Source organism: Ixodes scapularis, unplaced genomic scaffold (assembly GCF_016920785.2).
Source record: "Ixodes scapularis isolate PalLabHiFi unplaced genomic scaffold, ASM1692078v2 PGA_scaffold9__187_contigs__length_104089568, whole genome shotgun sequence".
NCBI classification, from domain to species: domain Eukaryota; kingdom Metazoa; phylum Arthropoda; class Arachnida; order Ixodida; family Ixodidae; genus Ixodes; species Ixodes scapularis.
The window spans coordinates 38,470,345-38,496,626 of NW_024609884.1; the positions used below are offsets into that span (position 1 = coordinate 38,470,345).

A 26,282-nucleotide genomic window follows, 5' to 3' on the forward strand; every position below is an offset into this window, starting at 1 on the left:
ACACGCGGGGCCGACGAGGTGCCTTTTCTGCACCATCATCTTTACAACGTCACCACTGGCTCACCATTGGTCAACTTCAAGTCAACGAGCATTACGTCATCGGCGGCGAGGCTACAAAAGGAAGAGCGGCACGTCGACTGCTACAGAGGGCACGGCATCTGGCCGCCGGACAACATGGCTAAGCCGCTGCTGCTGCTTTTGCAGATTTTGCCGCGGATGCTGTTTTTCACGCCGACAACACGCGGGGCCGACGAGGTGCCTTTTCTGCACCATCATCTTTACAACGTCACCACTGGCTCACCATTGGTCAACTTCAAGTCAACGAGCATTACGTCATCGGCGGCGAGGCTACAAAAGGAAGAGCGGCACGTCGACTGCTACAGAGGGCACGGCATCTGGCCGCCGGACAACATGGCTAAGCCGCTGCTGCTGCTTTTGCAGGTTGGTTCTTGGCATAGCACGGCCTCTTACCGAAGCGATAATAGATTTTTATTAGTCCTGCCGTGCCCTCGCAGGTGTTGTGCTACAGTGCGTGATTGCTGGTCGATGATTTTGTTATTGGTTATGTCGGGTGATGTTGAGCAGAACCCAGGGCCTAAGACGACTGAACTGTTAGAGTTGATTATAGAGAATCAGGCGACGTCTGACTGTAAATTGGGCGCTATAAATGAAGAAATTGCAAAACTGCACACAAAGACTGATAAATTGACTGATTATGTTGAAGTAATTAAGGACTTGAACAGGAGAATAGACAGTCTAGAGAACCTTGTTCGGCAACAAGCTGAAAAACTGATTGAGTTTGAAACCCGAAGCCGACGGAACAACCTTTTAGTATTTGGTCTTCTTGAGGAGAATGCGGAATCCGAGTCGACCTTGAAAGCGGCGGTTGTAGACACGCTCTTTCGGGAAACACTAGGAGTTCAAGTACAGACGGTAGAAAGGATACATCGCTTAGGCAAGAAGAAGCCAGGAAGTCCTAGGCCTGTAATTCTAGGATTTTATGACTCAAGGGAAAAAGAGCAGGTGCTGAGGAACTGCCGGAAGCTAAAAGGAAGCCAAATTAGGATCAGCAACGATTATCCGAAAGAAATAGTGGAAGTGCGTAAAAAGCTGTGGGCAAGCGCTTCAGTTGACAGGAACAATGGCAAAAGGGTCACCTTGGTCCATGACAAACTGAAAGTAAACGACCAGTTTTACGTATGGGACCATGGCCAAAATGAGCGGTGCCTATGTCACGAATATCGCCAAAATGACGCCTCAGGTGGTACACGGTCATCTCCAGCTTTAGATAGTCGTCTTGGTTCCCAAGGCACTCCCACAGGAGCATAGCTACGCCTTCTAGTACTTAACGCGCGCAGTATCGCCAATAAAACTTCAGACTTAGAATATCTTTTATTAGCACGAAGTCCTCACGTTGTGTTATTAACAGAGACATGGTTGAACAAGGATGTGCCTAATAACTGCATTATTCCTCCTGGTTACCAAATGTTCAGATGGGATAGAGACTCTCGTGGTGGCGGTGTAGCTATTATTGTTAAAAACTCTGTCTCGGCTGTGTTGGTACATTGCAATCTTAACGAAACAGTGTGGTGTAGAATTACTTTTGCGAACAATGTGTATCTTGTTGGTGTAGTGTACAGGCCACCTGTTACTCAGCCAGAGTTTTTGGATAAGTTGAATTTGTTCTTGTGCGCTCATGTGAAAAGTACTACAAGATTAATACTGACCGGTGACTTTAATTTACCTCACATAGATTGGGAAGCTTTGTCCCCTGGGCACGTGGAGACTTCCAGTGCTGAAATATTGTTGGAAATATTGATTTCTCACAATCTAAGGCAAATTGTGAACGAGGAAACGAGAGTAACTCCTGAGTCCCGGTCACTGTTGGACTTGTTGTTTATATCCCAGAGAGTGGGCGATTACACACTCTCCATTGAAGAAGGAATATCAGATCATAAGATGATTGCTATGGACATATTGCATAGTATAGGAAATCGTAAGCGACCCTTTGTTCCTATTCCAATCAAAGAATATGTTCAAGCGGATGACACTTCTGTAATCGATTTTTTGGAATGTTCATTTAGCCAGTTCCAGCTTGCCTGCGATTGTGAGTCCGTGGAGGAACTGTGGCAGCGTTTTAAAGGAGTTATAAATCATTGTGTAAACAGATTTATTCCGACTCGCTTTAAAAAAACAAAACAACAAAACCCGTGGATCAATCGTAAGATTATTCACATGAAGCGTAAAATAAATAGATTACGGAAAAGAAAAGATAGTAAAGACCAGATATCTCAGGTCCGTCGTAATTTGAAAACCGCATTAAATGAATCTAGGCAACAGTTCTTTAATCGGAGACTTGGCAACTTCCTGAAAACATCGCCAGAAAAATTTTGGCGTTTTTTTAGTGAGAAGAAAGAAAGCATCGATCATGTTCAAACCGCAACCAAGATGGTTACAGAACGGAAGGAAATAGCGGACTGCTTCAATGAATTTTTTCAGTCTGTTTTTTCGAAAGCCAATGGTAATAGCTATGACGGTGAACAATTTAATTCATTCCCGTGCTGCATGGAAGATTTTTCAATAACTCGGGTGGGCGTATTTCAGCAGTTGCTAGAGTTGGATGTAAAGAAGGCTAGTGGGCCTGATGAAATACCGACTGCGTTTTTGCAACGATATGCCGAGTGGGTGTCATTTTATCTAGAAGCTATCTTTCAGAAATCTTTGCAAACTCACTCACTACCACAAGATTGGCGTAGTGCAATCGTAATACCTATTTTTAAAGGCGGAGTCCGAGCAATCGTGAATAATTATCGCCCCGTGTCTCTTACCTCTGTGTCATGTAAGCTTCTGGAGCACAATATAGCAAAACATATTATTATTTTTCTTGAAGAGAACCAGTTGCTTTACCCGCATCAACACGGGTTTCGAAGCAATCTTTCCACTGTTACGCAGCTAATCGAAACTATTCACGATTTTTCGTTAGCAGTAAACGACCAGAGGCAGATAGATGTTATTTGTATAGACTTCGCAAAAGCTTTTGATAAGGTTTCTCATAATAAACTACTCTTAAAACTTCGACAAATCGGTATTAGCTCTACAATATTAGAATGGATTGAGGCTTATTTGATCAATCGCAGGCAGGTGGTGCGTGTTGACGATTGTATGTCTTGTTCGTTGGAGGTGTTTTCTGGTGTCCCACAAGGATCTGTGTTGGGACCCTTATTATTTTTGTTGTACATCAACGATATTGCTAGCATTGTAGAGCCAGGCGTAGAAATGAAGCTTTTTGCCGACGATTGTTTACTTTATTCGGTAGTCACAAATGTAAATGAGCAAATTAAAATCAATCGTAGCCTTCAGGCTTTGAACATGTGGTGTGAAAAGTGGGACATGGAAATTAACTATACTAAATCCACATTTACTCATATAACTAAAAAAAAGAGTGCACTTTGTTTTAGGTATAACATTGGAAATAACTTCTTGAACAATGTAAATAGTTTTAAATATTTAGGAGTGACCATAACCCATGATCTAAACTGGCGAAAACATGTGGAAAACGTGTGCTCTAAGGCTTCAAAGAAATTGTACTTCTTACGGAAAAAATTGCACAACGCAACAAAGAATGTTAAGTTAATTGCCTACAAAACATTCGTGAGGTCAGTTCTAGAATATGCATCGGCTGTCTGGAGTCCACATCAGAAAGTCTTGAAGTCCAAATTAGAAAGAATTCAAAGATTAGCTGTCCGCTTTGTTTGTGCTAAATATAAATGGACAGATTCGGTTACATCAATGTTAGACTCATGCGACTTAGAGCTACTGGAGACAAGGAGACAAAAACATCGACTGATATTGTTTTTTCAACTCATCCATGGACAAATTAAGATTAATAAGGACAGCTATGTAAAACTACCATGTAAACGAAGTGACCGATTAAATCACAACCTAGCCATTGAGCCGTTCAATGCCCGTGTTGATGTTTTTCGATACTCATTTTTTCCTGATGTGATTGAATCCTGGAATACATTGCCTAGTTATATTGTTGACAGGGAAAATGTTCGTGAATTTGAGAGCCTACTTGACGTGTACTATTGTTGTGAAAGATGTTAGGTAATGTGTTTTGTTGTTTTTCCCTCTCTGTAATGACCCTGGCAAGGGTTAACAGTATTTATAAATAAATAAATAAAAATAAAGCTCATTGGCGACAAGCCAAACAAAGAAATTAATCGAGCTGCACAATATTGAATAGATTCATTACTATTAGCCAGATAAGATTAAAGATATCAGATTCACGACCTATGTTGAAGGGGTACTCCAGCTGTTTTTTGAACTACCTAAACAAATTGCATTTTCCGACTAACGGACTTCAGTCGTCATGGTATGCTATTTATTTTCTCAAAATTCAGAATAGCAATTGAGAAAACCATAAATGAAGATGATGCCGAAACCAGCATTCAAATTTTCCCGCGCTCTTCAGTGGTGTGACGTCACATATGGTACTGCAGACTTTCAGGTCGTGCATGTAGTCTTAAACAGAGTATGTCGAGTGTTTTTTGCATGCTTCTCAGTGAATCAGTTACCAAACATTATTTTCCCACCATCAAACGTCTTGTAATCAGTTGGGAACATGGCTTACTGCCCACTTTATACCATTTCTGTCGTCACACTTCAATGTTGCCAGTAGGGGCTCCCGGTTTGAGACACACGATGAAAACGAAAGTCAAAAATTGAATAACTTTGCGAATTTTTTTTCTTTTCACACAATACTTGGGGAACTTCGTAGAGCCATGTGTATCGGAGTGTTGAGCCAATTTTGAGGCAAATCAGCGACCATGAAAAAATCGCCGGAGTACCCCTAAAGGACACATGCAAAGGAAAAAAACATTTTAAACAGCTTAGATTGAAAAAGGATGTCATAAAACGATTTTACAACGAAGAAAAAAATTTTTAGAGCTATATTTACGGCGCTATACGAATTTGTAGTTTGCGCCCGCGGGAGCCGCCGCCGCTAATCATGTGGTAGGCCCACGCGCCGCCGCGCTGCGTCGCCGCGACCGCGAAGTCACCCTGCCGCCGCACACCGAGCGTTGTACAAACGCCGCTTCAACGCGTTTCTCCACGCCGCTGTCGCCGCCGCCGCACAAGTTCGTCTGCTTCGGGGCGCCGCCGCCGCCGTCTGACCGGCGCACAGGTCTGTCATGTCTGCTTGCGCTTTTTCAGGAGTTTCCTTTGGACTCTAAAAGTTACCTATTAATCTTAGTTTTTTGTTATAGTACAAACAAAGATGAATAAGTTACTTTTAGATGCCATACGAAGCTTCCGAAAGAGCGCAAGCACCACGTGATAAACAAGGGCCACTTTTCTGCGGCGCCCGCGTGCGCCAACTACAAATTCGTATAGTGCCGTAAATATAGCTCCAAAAATTTTTTTTTTTTCTTCATTGTAATAAATTTTTATGACATCCTTTTTCCATCTAAGCTGTTTAAAAAAAAATTTCTTTTTCCTTTGCATGTGTCCTTTAAGTAAGTGTAAACTACAGCTATATAAGCTGAAAGTTGCAAGAAAAAAGGGCAAGGTTTATTTACAGACTAAATGTAAAAAGTTCATGAAAGTCTTAAACCCAGATGTTTGTATGACGAGCACTGTGCAACATTAAATGAGCTGATTCAATACTATAGTACATGAAAACAGGTCGGTATAGTGATGAAAGGAGATGGGGAAGACCCTTTTCTATGATTAGAGACAGCATTCACTGTACTATTTTATAATAAAGGTCGTCCTGGAGGAGAAGCTTGATAACTAACTAGTAATTTCTGGCATGACTATGCCAAACAAAGCTTGTCACATGAATATACCTCTTAATCAGTGTGCACGACTAAATTACCATGCCTGAAATGGTGCATTAGTAAAGCAAAGCTGGTTCATCCCATTGTCTGCTCACCTTTGATTCTTCCAATTCCTCTTCTATTAGCCTTGAAATAGGTGAAGGGCTATGGGATTTTGATTCTGGAACTTCCTTGACCTTGTCACAATCTTCCCTCTGTAAAATAAAACAGGTGGGCCCATAGTCTTTATTTGACCCAATGACAACTCACAAAAGCTCACATCAGCTTTGCAAAAGTCCAAATGCAGCAGAGCTCTTCATAAAAAAAAGTTGCATGTTTTCCCGATTTTTTTTTTTTTTTTTTTTTTTTCAAATACGGGGGGTATTGTGGAACACCTTTTGAGCATGTGCTGTACCTCTGTTGTGCAGTATATCAGACACTGTGCATGCGTCCACAGCTCAGTGACTCAGCATTTTTCACCCAGGTGATAAGCGCTGGAAAGATCTAAAGTAGAAGTGCCAAAAGAAACACAAGGACGAGGAGAGACCTAAACAGGACAAGGCTCCTTGTCCTGTTTTGGTCTCCCCTCCTCCTTGTGTCTCTTGAGACATTATTTCGAATACATGAATAACCAAATGGCCCATACAACCCCTTTGCTCCGAACTATACCCAAGTTGTGCTATGACAATATTACCAGTCCCATGAATAATGTCGTCAGTATGAGAACACTTTAACCTGAGCTTGATTCTGGAAAACTCTGGTGTGTGGTATCCTTCTGCATTTGAGACGCGTGTGTTTGTCCCTGTCCCCTTTGTTGTTTGTCACCTCCAATTAGAATCATGTGGAAGTGTCCTTGTTTGCTTTCTGAGAAATCAAGTTGTGAGCAACAAATTGATGATCGCAGTGAAACGCAATAAGGGGAAACAATTCTGTTAGAAAAGGCATGAAACTGAATATGATACACGAGCTCTGCAAACAATTAAAAAGAGTGCATAACTCGCACTAACTGTAAATGCAGAGCTGTGAATTTACCATATCTATTTGAATATAGGTTGACTTCTTTATGAACAATGCCTGCGCGTGTATTTTTCTACAACGCCGAGAAGAGTGAACCATTACAATTTATGGAAGAGGCCCAGCAAATGATGAGGCACCGATAATATCAGAACGCAAAAATAAAATCTGTGTAAATCACTTTTTTTTTTTTTACAAACATTATCTTTGCTTTGCCATTCGCCGGCTCCTTTCGAAAGTCTACACGATTGGTCTCCGTGGCTTCTGCAAGAAAGCAGACATTCACGTCTGCTCATAAAAAGGTCGACCTATTTTGAAATAAATACCGTAGACAAAAAGAAGTACCGGCCTTTCAATCGATGATGGCTCGAGGTAGTTTTAGTGACGAAACTGTAGCTATGTCGCCATTTACGGTCACTCATCTTAAGCGGCATTGTACTCACAAGATATAGAATTTAAAAGCACCGTCTCGGTGGCTCTGAAAAAAAGCGACAGACCGTCGGTCCCCAGTCGTCGGGGTTCGAATTCCGGTTAAGGCACCCCAATTTAATAGACTTCTTGCGGAGAAGGCGCTGCATAATTGAGATTTTGATTGCAAGTTCAAAGATTCCCAGGTGGCCTAAATAGATTTTCAAACCTTTGCTGGGGTGCACCAGATGCCCCTTGATGGTATGGCACGCAGACCCCCAAAATTGGAAGATTTAAACGAGCTAGTTATAGTTATAGTAGGAAAACGAAAGCAAAAGAATAAAAAGGGAGGATGAGGATTGACATCTTTCTAATAAGAACAACAACCAAAATCAGCAAAAGAGCTAAAAACAGCAAAATCGCCTACGAGGCAAGAATGCAGAAGCCACAGTACCCTCTTGGTCTTGCGCTTCTGCCTCTTGGCCACTGCCCCCTTGGCAGCAGCTGCAGACATGGCCACAGTGTCGGAGGACGCAGGGTCCCCCTGTGCTGTGGATGCTTTGTTGCCACCCCCTCCATCTGTGCCATTGATGTAGCTGAGCAGCTCCTCCACTGCCCTGTCATCTTCAGGCCGCACTTGGTGTTGCTGCTGCTGCTGCTGCTCCTTGGCCATGTGCATTGCCTCTGCCTGTACCCCGAGCACACCTTTCTCACACACAGATCCAAACCCTAAATTTGGCCAAGTCAACAATGGGGAAGAGAGGATATCATGAGAAGGAAAACAAAAAGGTTGTTCTGGCCTAATACGCCAAATCGGTTCTCCGTCAATCCAACCAGAAAACACAAACAAAAACTACAGAGACTTTAGATATTTTCCAAATGCAACGAGGCAACCGAGAGGAAAAAAATACTGAAAAATGAAATACCTTGGACTTCTCACGTATGCCGTTCTCTTTATAATGCGAAGCTATGAAAGCCGTTCTAATATGAACAAACAATTGAATTTTCAGACAAGATTCTCCAACAAAGAAGAGTCCTAGCGAGTCACTTCAAGGTTCGTGCAGCACATCGTTAAGCCATTTTAAATATTCCTTGACAAACTGCCCACAGTCAAGTGTAACAATCATGAAGCATGCGGGGAGGCTGGTACGACGCTAGCTAGCGAATTCCAGCTAGACTCCTCACCAAGCCCAACTGCCTGTGCAAGTAATACCTGTGCCAGCAGCAGATTGCAGGCCAGAAACAAAAAGACTCACCTTACGCTTGCTGAGAATGAGCCGTAGTCGGTCGCGCATCTCTTGGTAATTTTTGCTGACAGGTGCCACAGGAGGTGTCCCGTGTCCAAACACTTCGCAGTAGCAACAGTCACAGACTCTGCTCTCGCCCGTACCTCGTTGATTGGAGGCTGTCGTTGATGAACTGTGCTCCGAGCATGTGTCGTCCATCGAGTCTTCTCCATCCAACAACGCATTATCACAGTCAGAGTCCAGGCATGCCCCTGCACAGTGCAAGAAGCCACAGGGCTAATCAGTTGAAAAAGTCACCAAATTACTTTTCTCCACATCATTGTATGGGCTGGAATGTAAAGTTTCCAAAAATCACCGCCAAGGGGATGCTTTTCTTCCAAATAGCTTCATGTCATTGTGCTGGCCACTCTTTCATATCAATTGATTTCAAATGTCGAATCTACCTGTCAAATCTTCTGGCTTTGACAAGCATTCAAGTCAAATAAGCTTAGCATGCAATTTCAACCTAAAAAAAAAAAAAAAGAAAGAAGAAATAGAGCAGTCACTATTTTTTATATGGAGAGAAAAATCCCAATGGAAATCAAACCTAGATAGGATGACATTCCTGGGAACCAATTGCCTTCATTTTACACAGCGAGTTTTGGAGCTTCAGAATTCAAGCATGGCCGCAAGCAGATTGTGGAATAAAAGTTTGTGAAATTGAGAAAGCTGTGGGCATCTTTTATGAAAGAATTGTTCATGCTTCACATAATGAATTGGGTATAAAAAAACACTCTACAACGGAAATGCCGCATTTTGTTTAATCTGGAGTAAGAACGCATTCAATCTCTAACCTCAACTGATAGATTGGAAATGTTGAAGAAAAATGCAATGAATGAGATGATTTTTGACCATGGGTGAAGCTTGAATTGAGCACTAAAACCAGAAAGAAAAATTCAATTGAAAGGGCAAACTGGACACAATGAATAAATTTTGAAGAAGGCAAAAACCATTCAGCGTGCTATAAAAGTGATGGCATAGGATTTTAGGGATGCCAAAGTAATTTCACTAACTAATAACTGTAAAACCCTTTATCTTCGCGGCCCCTATTTTTCGTGAATCGATCACAGACATGCCAATCGTGGCCACTAAATTTTGCCAATTCCATACATTGAAACTCTTAAGAACAGAAATTTTTGTGCGCCCTTATATTTCACGAATTTTTCGATTCACGAAATTCGCGAAAATTAAGGGCTTGCAAACATTAAAAGTTTTACAATATCTTTAAAAAAAAACACTGTTACTGGTTAATATTACACAACACTTTTGGATAAGCTGAAAAAAGTAATTCAGAAAAAATGCCAAGAAATGGTCCAGAAAGAAGCATTGTCTTACAATGACAATGTACCCACTCATTCAAGTGCAATCACTCACTAAAAATCGACAAACTTGCCAATGATATCAATGTCTGCAGTTGTAATTTTATCTTAGTTTCACTTTTGAATTTTATTGTACATGATGACTGAACTGGCTCTTCCCTTCATGGATTCTTTATGCTTATGTTGCTTGTTTTCTGGTTGTGACTGCTTTAACCTTCTTTATGTTTTATCGCATTTGTGTAATGTGCACATATTTTTTACAAATGTGTTCTTGCATTTTTCTGTGCCTTAAAGTGTACTTCTGGGTTATGTACCCATATGTTCCCTTTCGTGTGTATTTATGATAAGCTGACTTCGGCAACCTTTATCTCACAAGTTTTGTTTCCACCGTCTGCCAATGTATGGGGGCCGAGGGCTCATCAAGTTGCCACTTGGCAGCTTTTTCCCTCGATCCAATGATGGAAAATAAGCCTATTATTATTATTATTATATTATTATTAAAACTGAAGGTTTAAATTCTACCACATCCACCATATTTGTCTGATTTGGCTCTTTCATACTTCCATCTGTTCCTGAAGCTCAAGACATTCATTGCTGGCAAGAGATTTTGGTTGAATGCAGAGGTCATGAAAACTGTCAACAGTTAATTCGAGGACCTCGAAGAAAATTACCTCTGGGAGCAAACTGAGAGCTGGAAAACACTGCACCAGGCGTATTGAATTTCGAGGGTATAACGTTGAAAAAAAAAAAAAAATATTGTTTGAATCAAATTTAATATTGTTGTCATTGTCATTCCCGAAACTTTTCCATCTATCCTCGTATAGGTGATAGATATGTTCTGTTCATAACTGAACCTTGCCACTTCTGCAAGCGCCTTTTTAGAGTTGATGAGATGACCTCACAGGTTGCAATATATCCAGCAGCTTGAAGAAAACTCAGTATGGGCTTGCAAAACCTAGTGGCTAGTTGATTTGTACACAGATGGAAGCAGAATTTGTGGCTCCTTTACCAGCAGAGGAGAATGTAACCTGTATACTAGAAGTAAATGAAACATCCAGAAAGTACCCAAGGGTTGTCAAATGGAAAACAAACATACACCAGCCTTTTATCTTCACAGCCCCTTAACTTTCGTGAATAGGAAAAAGTCTAAGAGCCAAAAAACTTCCATAGACCTTACCTGCACCCAAAATTCTCATCTGTTCTTTACATTTGCAAGTTCTGCATTAGTGATGATTCCAATACCATGTTTAAGAGTTAGGCGTATTATGCCAGTCTTTTAAGCATGCTAACAGAATGCTTCTGAATAAGCTAAATAAGAAACTTAGATCTTATGGGGTTCTAATCATAATTTGACTACTAAACACAAGCTTTTGTAAAACACACTGCTCTTGCAAACCCCAATTCGCTAGTGGCTTTAAAATACCCTTCCTCGTCTATCATGAAACCTTTGAACCAGGGCTGGATTATCCAGGGTTCAAAGGTTTCAAATGAACCAGGGTCCTCCTATACTTTGTTTCACCTTACGTCTGAGCGCAGCGGATGGTACGAGCTATTGAAGCCAATCCAAAGCTGTGCGAGTGCCTTGTGACTTTGGAGAGGGGGCACAGCGACGCATGGAAAGCGTATCACAGGCTACATCCACAGAACGAGATTGGCTAAGATAGCTCCTAGCATTCGCTGCGACCGAACGCAAGGTGAAAAGGGGTATAGTGAAGAGGGCCCCTCAAACCCGACATGCTAAAAAAGGTGGCTATTGTAATTTGGCTTGAAAAACACAAAACCTAGCTAAATGTCAGAAAAGATTGACTATGAAGACAAAAAACAAACATTATCAATTGAATTAATGGGTATCTTCATACATATACTGTTACCTTCAGTTGCTAGACGATTTTATTAGAGACCATGGGGTGAACGACCTTGCGAGCAATTACTTCAACACAGTTCTTGAACTAGCCATGCCGCAAAACAACACCCGAGAACGGCAATTGGGCCAGCATGTCACTGTTGTGCCGAAGTTGTGGGTCTGGTGCAAAGGCAAAACAAATCTGATTCCACCGCCCAATCATGCACCTGGCAACTTTCATTCTGGCGTCCTTGGCTAAACATACCTATGCCTCTATATCGTCTGTCTGCAGGAACTCTGAAGTCATGGAAAAGAGAATCATGACCATTTTTGGCTCCACTAGTCTCTCTTTTCTACGAGATTTATGTGGTAAAGTTTCATGAATTGACCGTTTTTGCAAGCTAATTATGCCCGAGTCTATCGCTAGCAAAATTTGGGCCCTTTTAAAGCATTCATTCCAACAAATATGACAGGCTGAACAAGAGGCCCATCAACGTGTGGTGTACACACCTTCTAAGCTCCAATGCCCGTATTATACAAAAAAAATATATTGCATAAAAATCGATGGGCTAGTAGACCTGAGAAAATTCGCAAAGCCACCCATAACAGTTTTACATAGCTTACAAACAAAATTTCGTTAGACATGCATATAATGTAATAAAAGGGGAGGGCATGTTGTTCTGACTTTGTAGTCTCCAAAGCCTTAGAAAGTAGTTAGGGCGCCTGAATAGAAAAAAAAAGTTTAGGGCAATATTGACGGCATGAGACGAGATTTAGTCGGTGGTCACCTCCCTTCCACTTGTTTTCTCACTTGGCATTTCGCGCGCGTGGAGGAGAGGTGGATTGGCTTCGCCTTCATGTTAAGGTGGAAAGATTGAATGACCACCTTGTTGAGGTCAAAAGAGCGAATGATTATTCCGTGACGTCATGGATTTTGCACGCAGAATTTCAAATAAATCTCTTGCCGTCAATATTGCCCTAAAGAAATTTTTTTTCATGTCAAATTTATTTTTTGAAACACATGTCCCAACCAGACTGTTAAAAAAATTTTTTTTTTTCTTCTCAGGGGTATGTTTATAGTTATTCCCAGGTTAAAAGGGTGTGCAGCCTTTCAGCAAGCTCCAACGCTTTTTCATGTACCATTTCTGCTGAATACAGTAATGCAGAGGCCTACATAGTATTGTAATTGAGCAGATTTGAACATGGCCAATACTATAGTAAATTGACAAAGGCTTATTGCAGCAAGTATTGTCCACTGAAATGGAAGTATAAATTGTAAATTTAATCTCTCCTGGCAAGGCTATTCAATCTGTGCAACTGCGAACGCTTGACACAGGCGCTTTTTTGTCGTCGTGGGAAATCTAATTTTAGATCTCAGGCCACCGTTGGTCTCAGTGGTTTTACATCACCGTTAAACAGAAGCTAGTTTGCTCCGTCCACAAACCACTGAATGACATCATATACACCACGAATTACAAATAGGCAATAGTTGAAAACTAGAGTCCTACATTTCTTTATTACAGTTTATTCAGAAAAGTGACCACACAATGGAGATTTGCATGCATGCATTGTGCTGCATTTCACACACAAAAATTGACACTTAATATTAATGTGCACTCTGTTCTCTTATAAACACCAGGTTTTATTATCAACCATACCTTCATAAACATTTAAAAAACTAATTGATATAATCCCAAGCTTTACTATGAACATCAAAGTGTTGTGGCAATAAAAATATTAAACATGTTTTTATTTATTTTTTTAGGGCTATGAACTACAACGCTGTCAATAGCTGCAGAATGCCTTTCGGGCAGTTGGATTAAACACAAAAAGGTGAATTTTTTTCGTAAGGTCCTAATTTTGTGTTGGAAATTGTTGTATCCAGAGAAACATGAATATGTTCATCTGCACTAATGGCGTCTTGCATAATCTCCCGCAAGATATTTAAGTACAAGATTTTGAGACATTTACAATAGACTTCGTCGCTTAATTTCCTAATTTATCTGGTAAGTAATAGTTATCACTTGGAATACAAGGCATCAAACATACATGGCACCTTTGAATGCAGTTTTCAGTTTACTAGCAACTTCAGTATTAGAGGTGTTTTTAAATAACGAAGCGCTAAAGTTGGTAGAAAATGCAAATGCAAGTACATCGCCTTTCTCTAAAGAAAAATACAGTCTAAGCTCATTACAACAGAACTGGTTACAACAGACATTTGGATATAACATACCGATTTGTGAAAGTTTGTTTGGTTTTCCTCTACTTTGTTGAGGAAAACCAAAGTTTGTTTGTTTGTTTGGTTTTCCTTCACCAAACTAAACATTAACAAGCTGGATCGTGTGCAGAAAAAGGCAGTTTGCTACATTTACAATAGCTTTGGACGTACCTCTATAAGCAAACTTTTAACCAGAGCTAACTTAAAGTCATATCTCTCAGAAATCAGCATTCTCGACCAAAATTTTTGTATCAATTAATAAATGGACATTATAGGATAGATCTGTCTCACTTAATAAACTTTTCATCAGGCTACGCTACTCGACAGAGGCATGCACTAACAATAACTCCTTTTCAATCGCATAATAATTGCTTCAAGTACTCTTTTTTTTCCGCGAACGGTAACTGATTGGAATAGCCTTTCTGGAAGTGTCGTTATGCAGTCATCATTGTCTTTATTTGAATCCCTTGTAAATTAGTTTTGTCCCTCTGAAAAATATTTGTTCTTTTGTTTCTGCGACTTGTTTGCTATTTTGTATGCCTGCATGTCTTGTCAATCAAGTGTATACCCACCTGCTAAAATCCCTTTCAGGGGTTGCAGTATCAATAAATAAATAAATAAATAAATACCAGTGACTCAACTTCGTATCCGCATACAACATGCTCCTCTTACAACAGACCGAAATCTTGGTCAAAATCAAGGTATGTTATAACAAGCTTAGACAGTACTGATAAAGTCAGATATATGTTTGTGCGACATCGATGTAGAGCCTGTTTTCTCACAATACCGGCTATCAGACAACGGTCGCTCCTCATGTTCAAGTGATAGAAACTTCCAGTATATTTGCGATTGTATTTCGGCATAGGAAAAGTAGTCAAGTTTTACAGAAATATGTTGTCTATACGTTAACACCACCTTATGAAAGCTGAAATACATGTAGAAATTCAATATGGAGAACTATATCAATGTTTGTTTTTTTTCGTTGAAATAAATGCAAAAAAAAGTGTCCAGCCAAAAAACAAAGGGGGCCCCCAAATTTTCTCGAACCGGGCCCTCGTAACTCTTGATTCGGCCCCGAGCATCCCGAAATATTCCCGAGCTCTCGCTTTGGCCGCCAAAAGTCAGACAAGAAAATCAAGCGTTGCTCAGATTGCACGGCAGCAGTTAGTTCTAGCCGGACCCCCACACCCGGCCCCCTTGCTGGACAGTTACCTTGCTGCGAGTGGCGGTGAGTGGAGACCGGCGGTGGCGATGCCCGGGGTGCCGGGGGAGGGCCAGACGAAGGCTTTGTGGCCGGGGCCACGAGCTGGGGAGACTCGGAGCCCGGGTGCCTGGGGTGTGCAGGGGTCCCAAACTTGTAGTGCGGGTCGTCCCAGTCCCCCAGGGTGGCCAGGTAGGCCTGTTGCTGCAGCGTGTCTAGAGACTCCAGCTCCAGGTTGATGGTGCGGGGCACGCCGGGGCTCCCGTATAGGTGTGGGTGGATCAGCGGCTGCTGGCTCGGGGGAGGTAGTGGCAGAGGCGGGGCGGGCGGCCACTGCAGCGGCGTGCAGGCGTGGCACTCGCACGCCTCCGACGCCTGCATCACAACGGCCTGCCGTTAGCCTTGGTTGGGGCTAAGCGGGCGGCGCATTTAATGCTGTGTTCGCATGACGAAGTTTTTCTCCGATGAGGGGATTAAATGCCATCTCCCAAGCCCACGGGGAGCCACAGAGATTCTACAACCGGACAATGGAACGTTTGTCGTCCCGTCGCGGCGACTGGCCCCCCCTCCTTTCGGGGAAGAATTACGAGCAGCAGCTTTTCTTCTTTTCCTTGCTTTCTGCCGAATAAGCCCCCAAAAGTGGTAAACAGGTTCACAAACTGAGGACTCCACCGACTCGAATACGTGCGGCTTCGTCGTGTGAAAGCTCACTCGGATTTCCTGAACCCACTCCTCCTCGCGGCGTTTCCTCCTCGCAGCTCTATGACGTATTCGGTTTTCTCCGGAGATAAAGATCTGCCATGTCAATACACACTAAAGGGATACTAACAAAAATATAATTAGTCCTTTTGTTCATAACTAGATTGCGGTGTCGAGACACTACCCAAGCATTTTATCGTCGCAGAGTCGCTTCTTTGCCCAGAAACAAAACGTTGCACTGAAACCAGACGAGCAATGTGGGGTGCTGCGACATCAGAGTGACCAGTGTCATGGCATACTTATGGGGAGTTAGTTTGGTCATATTTCCTGCAGCGCCGTCGCCGCACGTGACAGATGAGACCCGAGCACACGATTGTATCCTAAAAATTATTTCTGCAGAAATAAAAAAAAAAAAATGAATTTTGAGCCACAAGTTAATTTTTTGAGTAGTTGGGCCCTCATGGATTATATTTAGGGTTCTTATATTTCGGATAAGACCCAATATTACCAGAATTTTGACCCTGATCCAGTTTTATGAATATCGGGTTGAACCTGATTTTTCTTCAAAAACCAGCCTTGAAATCAGCTGAATTTATGGTAAATATAAACAATTCTGGATCTGTATCAAATGTACATCCTCAATCACTCATTTGATTGCAAAAGCTTCATTTTGTGTAACCTTGGCATAGATTCGCTTCAGAATGTGCCAAAAGGTGAAGAGATCCTGTGCGCTTGAGAATTATTCCTATATCAGACTTCGTTGACATTTGTTTGAGTAGAAAACCATTTCATGTATTTCCCCTTAATAAATAGGGCCTGAAAAAATCCGAAATTCACGTTGGTTTCCAGAAAATCCCGATTTCTCCCCGATTATTGGCCTGGAAAATAGCACCAGATTTTTACCCCGATTTTCGAAAAATATAAAACCCGAAAATAAAGAACCCTAATTAATTCCAATCAAAATCTCGCAAGTGTAAATAAAGACCATGTCAACGTCCAGCGAGGTGCACACTCAAAAATACATTTTTTATCGAGAAAAGAGTCAAAGTACAGGCTAGCTGGTGGAAGTCAACCATTTCGTCGTTTACCCTGAGACTGGGGGTTTTTTTTGAAGGTGAGGTGTGTATTGTCTGTTTTCTACAATTTTGGAGGTGACCAGTTTTGAGTGGGATGTTGTTGTGGGCTGTTGTCCTGTTTATTAAGAGGACACAAAAGAGTTGCTTGGGGCTTTGTGAGGCATATCTTCTGCTAGAACCTTTTCACTTGGAAACGTTGGGAGCGTCCGCTTCTTTTGTGACATAGTGGAACCTGTAAAGTCACGGTGCAAAGGACAAGTCGTATGTGATTGGTTGTTGACGACGAAAACGAACTATATAAGAGGAAGTTGTTGAAATAAATGTGTAGCTGAGTTTGAGACCTGTCTGTTTTTTCTGTTACTTCTGCTCTTCAAAAAAACCCCCCAGTCTCAGGGTAAACGACGAAATGGTTGACATTTTTTATGGTGCCTGGAAATGTCACGCTTTGACTTTAAAAAGGCTAGTTAAACTTATATAGGAGGCATTGATAAAAACTAACTATCATTTTGTTGCCTCCTAAACTTGTTCTTACACAATTTTTGCAGCTTACAATATATATAGGTACATATATATATATATATATTTTTTTTTTTTTTGCCTTCACAGTTTGCACGTTTGTTTCCAGCCTTTTGGGGGATGGGGAGCATGTTTGTTCAATGTCCCAAAGGAGTCTACATTTTCATTCTACTTGGTAAATTGAGTCAAAAGATTTCCTTCCCTAACAGAGCACTCTAAAGCCTTTGCTCAAATGCAGCCGGCCCAAGAGAAACAGTGCTGTAGAGGTGCTAGGAAGCCCTACCGTGGTGTCCCTAAGGCGTGCCTTCTTGAGGGAGCTGCTGGTGCCTGCCAACGCATCCGGAGGTGCCGCTGTCGTTGTGGGGTCTACCCCGGGCCCACAGGAGTCCCCCCCATGCGCCCAGAGGGCCCCGTGCAACGCCAGCGCAGACGACCGGTGTGTCATGGCAGATGGCTCCCCAGCTGCCCCCAGAAGCCCCGCCTCGGCGAAAGGACACTGAGCTTCCGACCCCGGGGTTCCGAGACAACAGGCGTGTCGCTCGTGCATCCCGCTACACTCCTCCGCAGCCAGGTCCCCTGCCAGGAGGCCCCTGCATAGGAAGAAAGCAACCCTATAGTTTTTCCCAGGGTGGGAAAGACGGCAGTAGAGTGCAGCAAATCGTAAGTACTGAAGAGTGAAAAAAGAAAGCAGACGAAACGTGGGGCCTGTTTGTTTTGCAGCGACGACTTGAAGTTGTTCGAGAGCTTGTCAACTTTATTTCTTTTTATATAGTGCGCAACTTCGGTGTTTTTTTCGCTAAGTACTGTATTTTCCAGTGTATGAGTCACTTTTTTTTTTTACATTTTTCTTGGTGAGTTTTATAAAAAAAAAATGACTTAAATGCTTTTTTTTTTTTTAAAGCACGGTGAGACGCAATTTTTTTTAGGTGCCGTGCACCTTTTTTTTGTAAAGCACCTACAAGTTTGAAAAGCAAAAGGAATTCTCTTTTCAACAATGTAAATGAACAGAAAAAAAAAAGACTTAATATATAACCCAAGAAAAACATGTTCAATTTTGTATCCAACACAAAAGTTTTTATTTGAATTCAACATACCTTGCTAAGTATTAGGAGTAAAGAAAAATTCAACATATACATTTCCTACCTTACTCTTCTAGAAACAATCCTACAAGTTTGAAAAGCCCCATGCAAAACTTCTTGTCCTGCAGAAAACAAGTATGCCCCCCGTGATAACTGCACCATTTCCCAAAGCCCAACCAAAGTGTTTCGTGCTACTTTGTAGCATTATGCCAAGGTCAGGACTGGGCCGTCCTTTCGAAGAAAACTCCTCTCGGTTTGCTGTTGATTGCATAAATCATGTCCATATAAGGTCGACACCCTGCAGATAAAAAACAGTGCGTTCGGAACACGCCCAGTATCTCCACGGGAGCTTACGGAGGCAATAAATACGCTTCGCGCAAAACAAAACACACTGACAGAGATCTGAGGATGGTACTGGCTGGTTGGACCCATCGCTACCATTGAAAACTAAAACTCAATGAATAAACGTCATCTTCAGACTCACTGCTGCCACTTTCATCCACAAAATTTATTGCATATTCACTGGAATTGCAAGTCAGATAATGTTTTCGAGAAGCGTCGGCACGCGATGGGGACGCCATGTCCGATGCGATAGATCACGATACTGGAACACGTGAAATCGCTTCCTCACAGAAAGGGCAAGTCCAAACCGAAACTCAAAGTGGAGTTGCTCCGTAACGTCCTCGATAGTGCCACACGTCTAAAAACAGCGCTGAACGTGTTAAGGGGGGACAATAGTCAGAAAAACAATTTCTGCAAAAAAGTTTTGAAAAATGGCCTTTTACACCGTAACATCTAGAGAGTATTCCCAGAAAGTTTCATTTGCTTACAGTGCCTAGTTATTTTTTTTATAAATTATTTTCAGTCAATCAATGCTAAAGAAAAGGTAGAGGTTCCAGCACTTTGAATGCATATTTCTCCAATCGGCTTATTGACATAAATCTCATCTTTATACTGTTTCGGTATGAAGTTACCGAGAGACTTCATATTAGTGGCTTATATGCCGAAATTGTATGGAGCCGATTACCGTGAACTCAGATATTGCATTTTTGTTTCTTTATTATGAAAATTTGTATTTCACTAACTTAATAAATGTAAAGAAAAAAATTCATACTTTTTTCATTTGGAATATACATATTTTCTGAAATTTATTTTTCACAGTAACCAGCAACAGGTATTCCAGTATGCATTCCACCAGAAAAATATGTGGTTATCAATGCTATTTCTTAAATATAGATCCATTGAGCAGATTCCATGCAAAGCTATTTTTTACTTCGTTAGTACCTCATAAAAGTGGGTCACAGGGCTGAAACTTTGCATTCCCTCCTATATGGCTACAAACACCACCTGCAAATATCGTGCGATTGTGTGAGCGGTTCAAAAGTTGACATTCCCAGGTAGTGTACCCCCCTAAAATAGGGGTTTAAAATCCATCTATCATATTGATCGATCTGAATAGGAGCGGTAGGCAAAGAGTTAAGAAAACTTGCAGCATTAATAATTACCAGTTAACATTAGCCTCATTAGAGCATACAATAAAAGGCAGATGTGAAACGGGAGGAAAAGTAAGGTCCTCGCAACTTACGCAGTCTTGGCAAGAAACTCTGGGTCTAAGGATTTCCAGCCTGAAGCCAGCCTTTCCCATTGTGCCTGGAGCATCTGCTGCTGCTTGGGGAGAGTTGCAAGCTAGGAATAAAAGTGCATACAAACTCCCATAGCCATTCCTAATAGCATAATTTCCCGATTAGCTGTTTTCACTCAAGTTATTCGGAAAAAGTCATGAACTTGGGGTACAACTGCAACCTAATTCGGCAACAATCAGCACAATCAACAGTATATCAAGCCATAATGGCCTGTGCAACTTATTTTTTGCCCGAAATGATTGTGTACTAAGCTGGCAAGTTGGGCGAGTTGGTGTGCATTGGACATGGTGATAAACAGCGCTTGTCCTATCTGTTTCCTTCTACAGTGTCTTGGTTGTGTTCGTCCCCTGCTGTGTTCCTGAGTCTCGGGTTTTATTACCATGAATCATCACCAGCTCGCTTGTTTTTTAAGTATTATTTCAGTCTTGGTCTCTTGTGCACTGTTATCACCATGTTTCATTGTGTACCTGAATATTTAGAGTCTCTAGGAGATCAAGACAAGTTAAATTGTAGCAAGTATTCTTGAAGACCATCACTGAAGTGACGGTGTGGTTGCTTCTGATGTAAAGGCAACTAAAAAGATGCACAGGCATAAAATACCTCATTTAATTTAGTCTATTTGACCAAGGAATGAACGACATAGCACTGTGTACTTGTAATTAGAGTAGAGAGATACACAAATCCGGTCGCATTCATGATCAGAGGAAGTGCAGCTAGTAAGAATGCGAGTTAAAACGAGATAAAGCGAGGCCCAGGCAAAGAATAAGGTCTTAAAATCGGCAAGACTAAGGCAAATTCTTATATATTTAATAAAGTGTCAGGCTCCATAATCCTTTTAACTCTTTCCTGACCACGGGAAAAATAGCACTTTTCAAAAGATTGTGCAAACAATATGACACATCAAAATGTAGTCAATTAGTTGTTCTTTCGAAAGAAGCGGAGGTTGGTATAATGTGGGAAGAAGATTTTAAGATTTTATTTCTTGAAAGCACAATGTATGTGCAGAAAACGCCAAAACTTCTACAGCTATGTCAAATTAAACACCAAATAAGAAAAGTTCAGAATACAGAAAATGTGCTCCACACCCACGGCTTTTTGCAACTCCAACTAAACAAACAGCACCTAGCGTTTTATATTCGAACCTGCCACGTTAGGGTCTAAAACAGAATTCAAATTATTCCCAGAGCTCTTGAGGTCTAAAATACATGCCAGAATACAGTTGAATTATGTAAATAATGCCATCTTTGTTAGGAAGACTGATGCAACCAGTTAGACATGTTAGACAAGTGCAACTACCGTTCCCAAGACTGTTTTTGACAGCCCAACAGCTTGTGATAAAGCTCAAACCTACGTTGAAATTGAAACAATTTATTCGGCTATCCACGAGATTGTGAAACATAATTCTGCGCACTAAATTTAATTTCTTGAAATCACTTGGAAACCATCGATCACCAGTGATTGATGACCTATCGGCGCTGTCAGGAAAGAGTTAAAACATCTTGGAACGAGCAGTCCATCAAGAAGTAGAAAAATGAATGTCCATAGCAAGTATCTGGGCCCGTTTACACGAAACGCTAATCGCGGCTAAACTTAGCCGCAGTACCTAGGAGAGGGATTTTGAAATCGCGTGATTGACTCGGTAGGGATGCGGGGAAACATGGCGGTGCCCCGGCGAGTGAGCGCCGCTCGCTTTGGAACTAATATATCGTTGTAGCTGTAATATCGGGCACGTTAGTCAGCAGTGAACAGTGCAGGAGGCTTTCGCTTTGCCTTACCTCACTTAAATCGCAAAGCATAAGCAATGACTTCGCCGCATTTTTTCGATAGTCTTTCGCTTTCGGCCCTTCCTGTGCCTAAATGAACACGATAATTGTCAGCATGGCAGCGTCTTTGGAAAGTGGATTGCCTTGACTCAATCGGCCAGGTATTGATAGCACACAAAAGCAGACAGCGTCCCAATAGACCTTTTTCTAAATTTTCCAAGCACCGAGGTGCACGCTACGAGTGTAGTTATGCACGCGTTGCACGTCCTGGCATCTGCAGTAGCAATTGTCCTAAGCAAAAAGTCTAAAACAAATTTTGCTTGCACGTGCGTTCGTCAAAGCCTCATTATGATTAATTACTTCGAATCTTTTATAACAGGAAAGCCAGCACGTGCAGACCCTAGAATTACACTTCCAGCGTTCTCCTCGAAGCTTCGGTAATTTAGTAAAAGGTCTATTGGGACGCTGTCTGCTTTTGTGTGCTAGCAATACCCGGCCGATTGAGTCAAGGCAATCCGCTTTCCAAAGACGTTGCTATGCCGACAATTATCGCGTTCATTTAGGCTTAGGAAGAACCAGAACCGAAATAATAACTAAAAAATGCTGCAAGGTCATTGGGAGGTCATGTGCTCATGCTTTGCGATTTAAGAGAGGTAAGGCAAAGCGAAAGCCTCCTGCACCGTTCATTGCTGACTAACGCGCCCGATATTGCAGCTACAACGATATATTAGTTCCAAAGCGAGCGGTGCTCACTCCCCGGGGCACCGCCATGTTTCCCCGCATTCCTACCAAGCCCCCAGTCACGTGATTTCAAAATCCCTCTCCTAGGTACTGCGGCTAACTTTAGCCGCGGTTAGCGTTTCGAGCAAACGGGCCTTGGTGTGCATAAATAATTTACATAGAAGATGGTACAAACAATCGCTTTAATCTGTGAGGATGCCAGGAACAAATTTGCATGCATTCTAATCTTGCTTTCAAAGGTGAAGTCAAAAACTGCATCCGAGGTGGTCAGCATGTGACTGCACCATCAATGAAGAGTGGCAACACCATCGACAGTTTAAGAGATGCAAAGTGTATGATACTTCTAAAACCTCTGCACCAGGAGTTGGATCAGATGCGGTGAGGGGAAGAACAAGCCGAGGGCTCTCACCTCAAACTGAACAGGCTCATCCAGCAACTGCTGAACTTTGCGCCAGATGATAGTTGTTAGGGCCATTTCACTGTCTAACTCCAACAATGCCTTGTGGTCCTGCTTGAACTTTACCGAACTGCAAACAAAAAAGGTGAAGTATGAAACTACAAGTCAGACTATGATAACACTATCCCAGATTACGTACAATACTGCTAGCATTAGAAGAAAACAAAAAAAATAAAACAAAAATCATGTCATGCAAATGCAGGCTGAAACAATTGCACCCTGTGGTCATTTGTTGGGTTATAGCCGACAAGTTGGAAGTTAAGTGAAGTGCTGACTGAAGCAGGCGGATGAATCTGTAGCTTTGAAAAATGCTCGGCGTGGGATAAGCATGATCGCAATTCAGGCAATTCTTTCATCTTGAATGCTTGAGCTTTCCACAGTACAGCACAGAGCTTTGCGGGTCAATGTGTACAACGATGATCGCACAAGAGTAGAAGGTATGCTTTGCTTGCACATGCATACTTTCACAAGAAAATATCTTTTTTTAAGTACAACCAGGACAATGGTATGACTAAAAAGCAACACAAAGAATAGCTATGTACAAACAGTATCCAACCAGAAAAAAAGGCCTTCAGTGATATGACTGGTCAGAGTCATTTTGGAGCACCTTTTGGAGCAGCCAAAACTCAATTTTGGAGCAGCAAAAAAACTCCTGGAACATAAGCATACACTCCATTCTCCTTCATAACACTGCAAATATTATGTCAAGATTAATGTATTAGTCTGTTCAACTAAAATACACTGTCTCCTTTGTCTTCCCACTTCTACGCAACCTTTTTTTAGTATCAGTTGCAGGCAGGTTTGATTCCCTCGAACACAGAACTAGCTGTTTAGTTGCACGTAAAACCACCAGGCATGGCAACAAAGTGCTGATTGATGAACGTTAATTTGAACTGCTGTAAATTATTATTTTAGGTAGCTATAGTCCATGGAAACACTAGAATAGAGTAATATCGACCACCCAAACCAATGTTTTCGTTTCCGTGAAGTTCCAAAGCTTGTAATGAAACTGCAATTCATAGATCAGATACAGATAGAACTTCATGATAATAAGAACTAGCCTATGAACGATAAATATGTCACCTAAAAAACAGACCAGCCAAACTCATTAAAGGAGCTGAGCAAAGATTTTAACGTTGAAAAAATTGGCATCTTCTGCTTTTGATATTGTTCACCTTGTCACAAACGACAGAAAACACACCTCCTTTCATCGAAATGTTGCGATTCTGCCGCGTAATAGCGAGACAAAACTTAGAATATTCCCCGACCTGCAACCGCGAGCGGCGGCCATGAGAACCATGCGGAATGACGTCGATGGGGGTCTCGTAGAAAAATAGAAAGTTGTGCGAATACCTGCTCAATAAAAGGTAAATTTCCTATAAATCTTGTCGTTCCAACATATATATAAATGCGTCAAAAACCTGGTATCATCAACAAAACTTATTATACGGAGTTTTAGTGGCGCTATCTATCCTAGGTCAACAAAACCGTCAGCTCTCTCTGCTACCGCGAACAGCCGCCAGAAGCCAAAGGGGGAGGGGGACAGGGCCGGACGGGTATGGCCGGACCCGGACGAGACTTTCCTCCTTTCACCATATTGTTCGCGCAGCGCCCACCAGCACGTGGTCACGAGCGGATGAGTTCTGGCTGCTCACTGATAGCTCTAAAGAGAGAACTTTTCCGGAACCCCGCGCCTACCCCATCAACGTCACTGCGCACATGACCCGGAAGACGACGTATGAGTTGAGAGGCAGCAAAAACCTGAATCTTTTTTATTTTTTAAAATAAAAGCTAGGGTATCCAGGCAAAATCTGTTTTCTGTAGTTCACTGTCTTCAGAAGTGTCAGGCATCAACTTCCACAATAATTTAAGCAAAGCCCTGAAATTGTTGCACAGCTCCTTTAAGGTTATTCCAAGTTTCCACCCACTAGCTCCACGTAATTTATAGTTCTCTGTTCACTGTGACATCCCACAGATGAAGCCAATGTGAAGGTGAAAACTAAACAAGACACTCGACGGACTGGAGCACACTGGCAAGTTTTAGGGATAAAAGGAAAGTGACATATAGGACAAAGACAGAAGAAAAGATCTCGTCTTTTCTTCGTCCTAAACAAGACATTATATATATCTCTTGGCAATACCAACTTATCCTTCCAAATCTCCAATTTGAACAAAAAAAAAACATCAATTTCAGTTTATTATATACATTAGCCACAGATTTATCCAGAAAATTTTAATGCAAGGAAGTGTTTGTTACATCAACACTCCGAATACTTCTCTTTTAGACCCAATGCTTGCATGTTCAACGCACCGCTGAGGAGGAGTGATTTCCTTTTAGTATGCGGGTACGGTGCAGCAAAGCAAGATACATAACATCGCAATGCCTGCTCTGCTGTTTCCGCTTCATTGCAGTTCACGAGTGAGTGGAGAGAAGCGCACTCAACGAAGCTAACTAATCCGCCACAACAGCCACAAACATGAGGAATAATGTGATACTTCCAGAGTACTGTTAATGTTTGACACAGAGATTGAATCGAGTAGCATGTTATTTGAGGCGATAATTGGAAGTTTTGAAAATTCACACAGGCTACTGCAACTAAGCGGCCACGTAACGGGGCCTAAAATAATATACAAAGTCACAAAAAAAATAAAAAGTTAGTTTTTTTTTATTGCAAAAAAAAAAAAAAACTAGGCAGCACCTAAGGGTCATTTTCTGCCCAAAGGTAGCGCTAGAGGTCACAACCAGATGCCGAATTTTCAGCCCGAATGGACACTGTATTCAAAAGTTATGCGATTTTCTGAAAATTGCCATGGGAAAATGGAGCCCATTTTTGCCCGTTTTCGGTTTCTGGTGCCATAGAGCCCCATGTATTTGAAAACTCCATCGGCTGCCATTTTTCCATTGAACTTTTCAGAAAATCACTTTTAACTTTTGAATAAGGTATTGGATCGGGCTGAAACTTTGGCATCTGGTTGTGACCCCTAGTGCAACCTTTGGGCAGAGAATGAGCGTTCAGAGATGCCTAGTTTATTTTTGTGATAAAAAAACCCTGTAAAATTATTTTTTTTTGTGATGCCCTGTATATTCAGTATTAATAAAGTGAAATTACATTTTGGTGAAATGCTGGTGCAAATTCATCACATTTTTGCGAAATGTAGCAAAATATAGCAGGGTAAGCATTCTCGCGCAGTTTGGC

General features: G+C 41.7%; 1 protein-coding gene across 1 annotated transcript in view; it reads right to left on the reverse strand.

Moving 5' to 3' along the window:
- The window catches only part of LOC8026252 (protein FAM193A), a 58,281-nt gene that overhangs the window by 15,209 nt on the left and 16,790 nt on the right, over positions 1-26,282 (reverse strand). The window contains exons 8-14 of the mRNA XM_029980793.3: positions 23,038-23,155; positions 20,067-20,167; positions 17,686-17,992; positions 15,123-15,486; positions 8,501-8,742; positions 7,699-7,932; positions 5,939-6,037 (exon numbers count right to left, since the gene is read on the reverse strand). Of these exons, the coding sequence (XP_029836653.2) occupies positions 5,939-6,037; positions 7,699-7,932; positions 8,501-8,742; positions 15,123-15,486; positions 17,686-17,992; positions 20,067-20,167; positions 23,038-23,155 (1,465 nt within the window). The remainder of the gene's footprint in view (positions 1-5,938; positions 6,038-7,698; positions 7,933-8,500; positions 8,743-15,122; positions 15,487-17,685; positions 17,993-20,066; positions 20,168-23,037; positions 23,156-26,282) is intronic.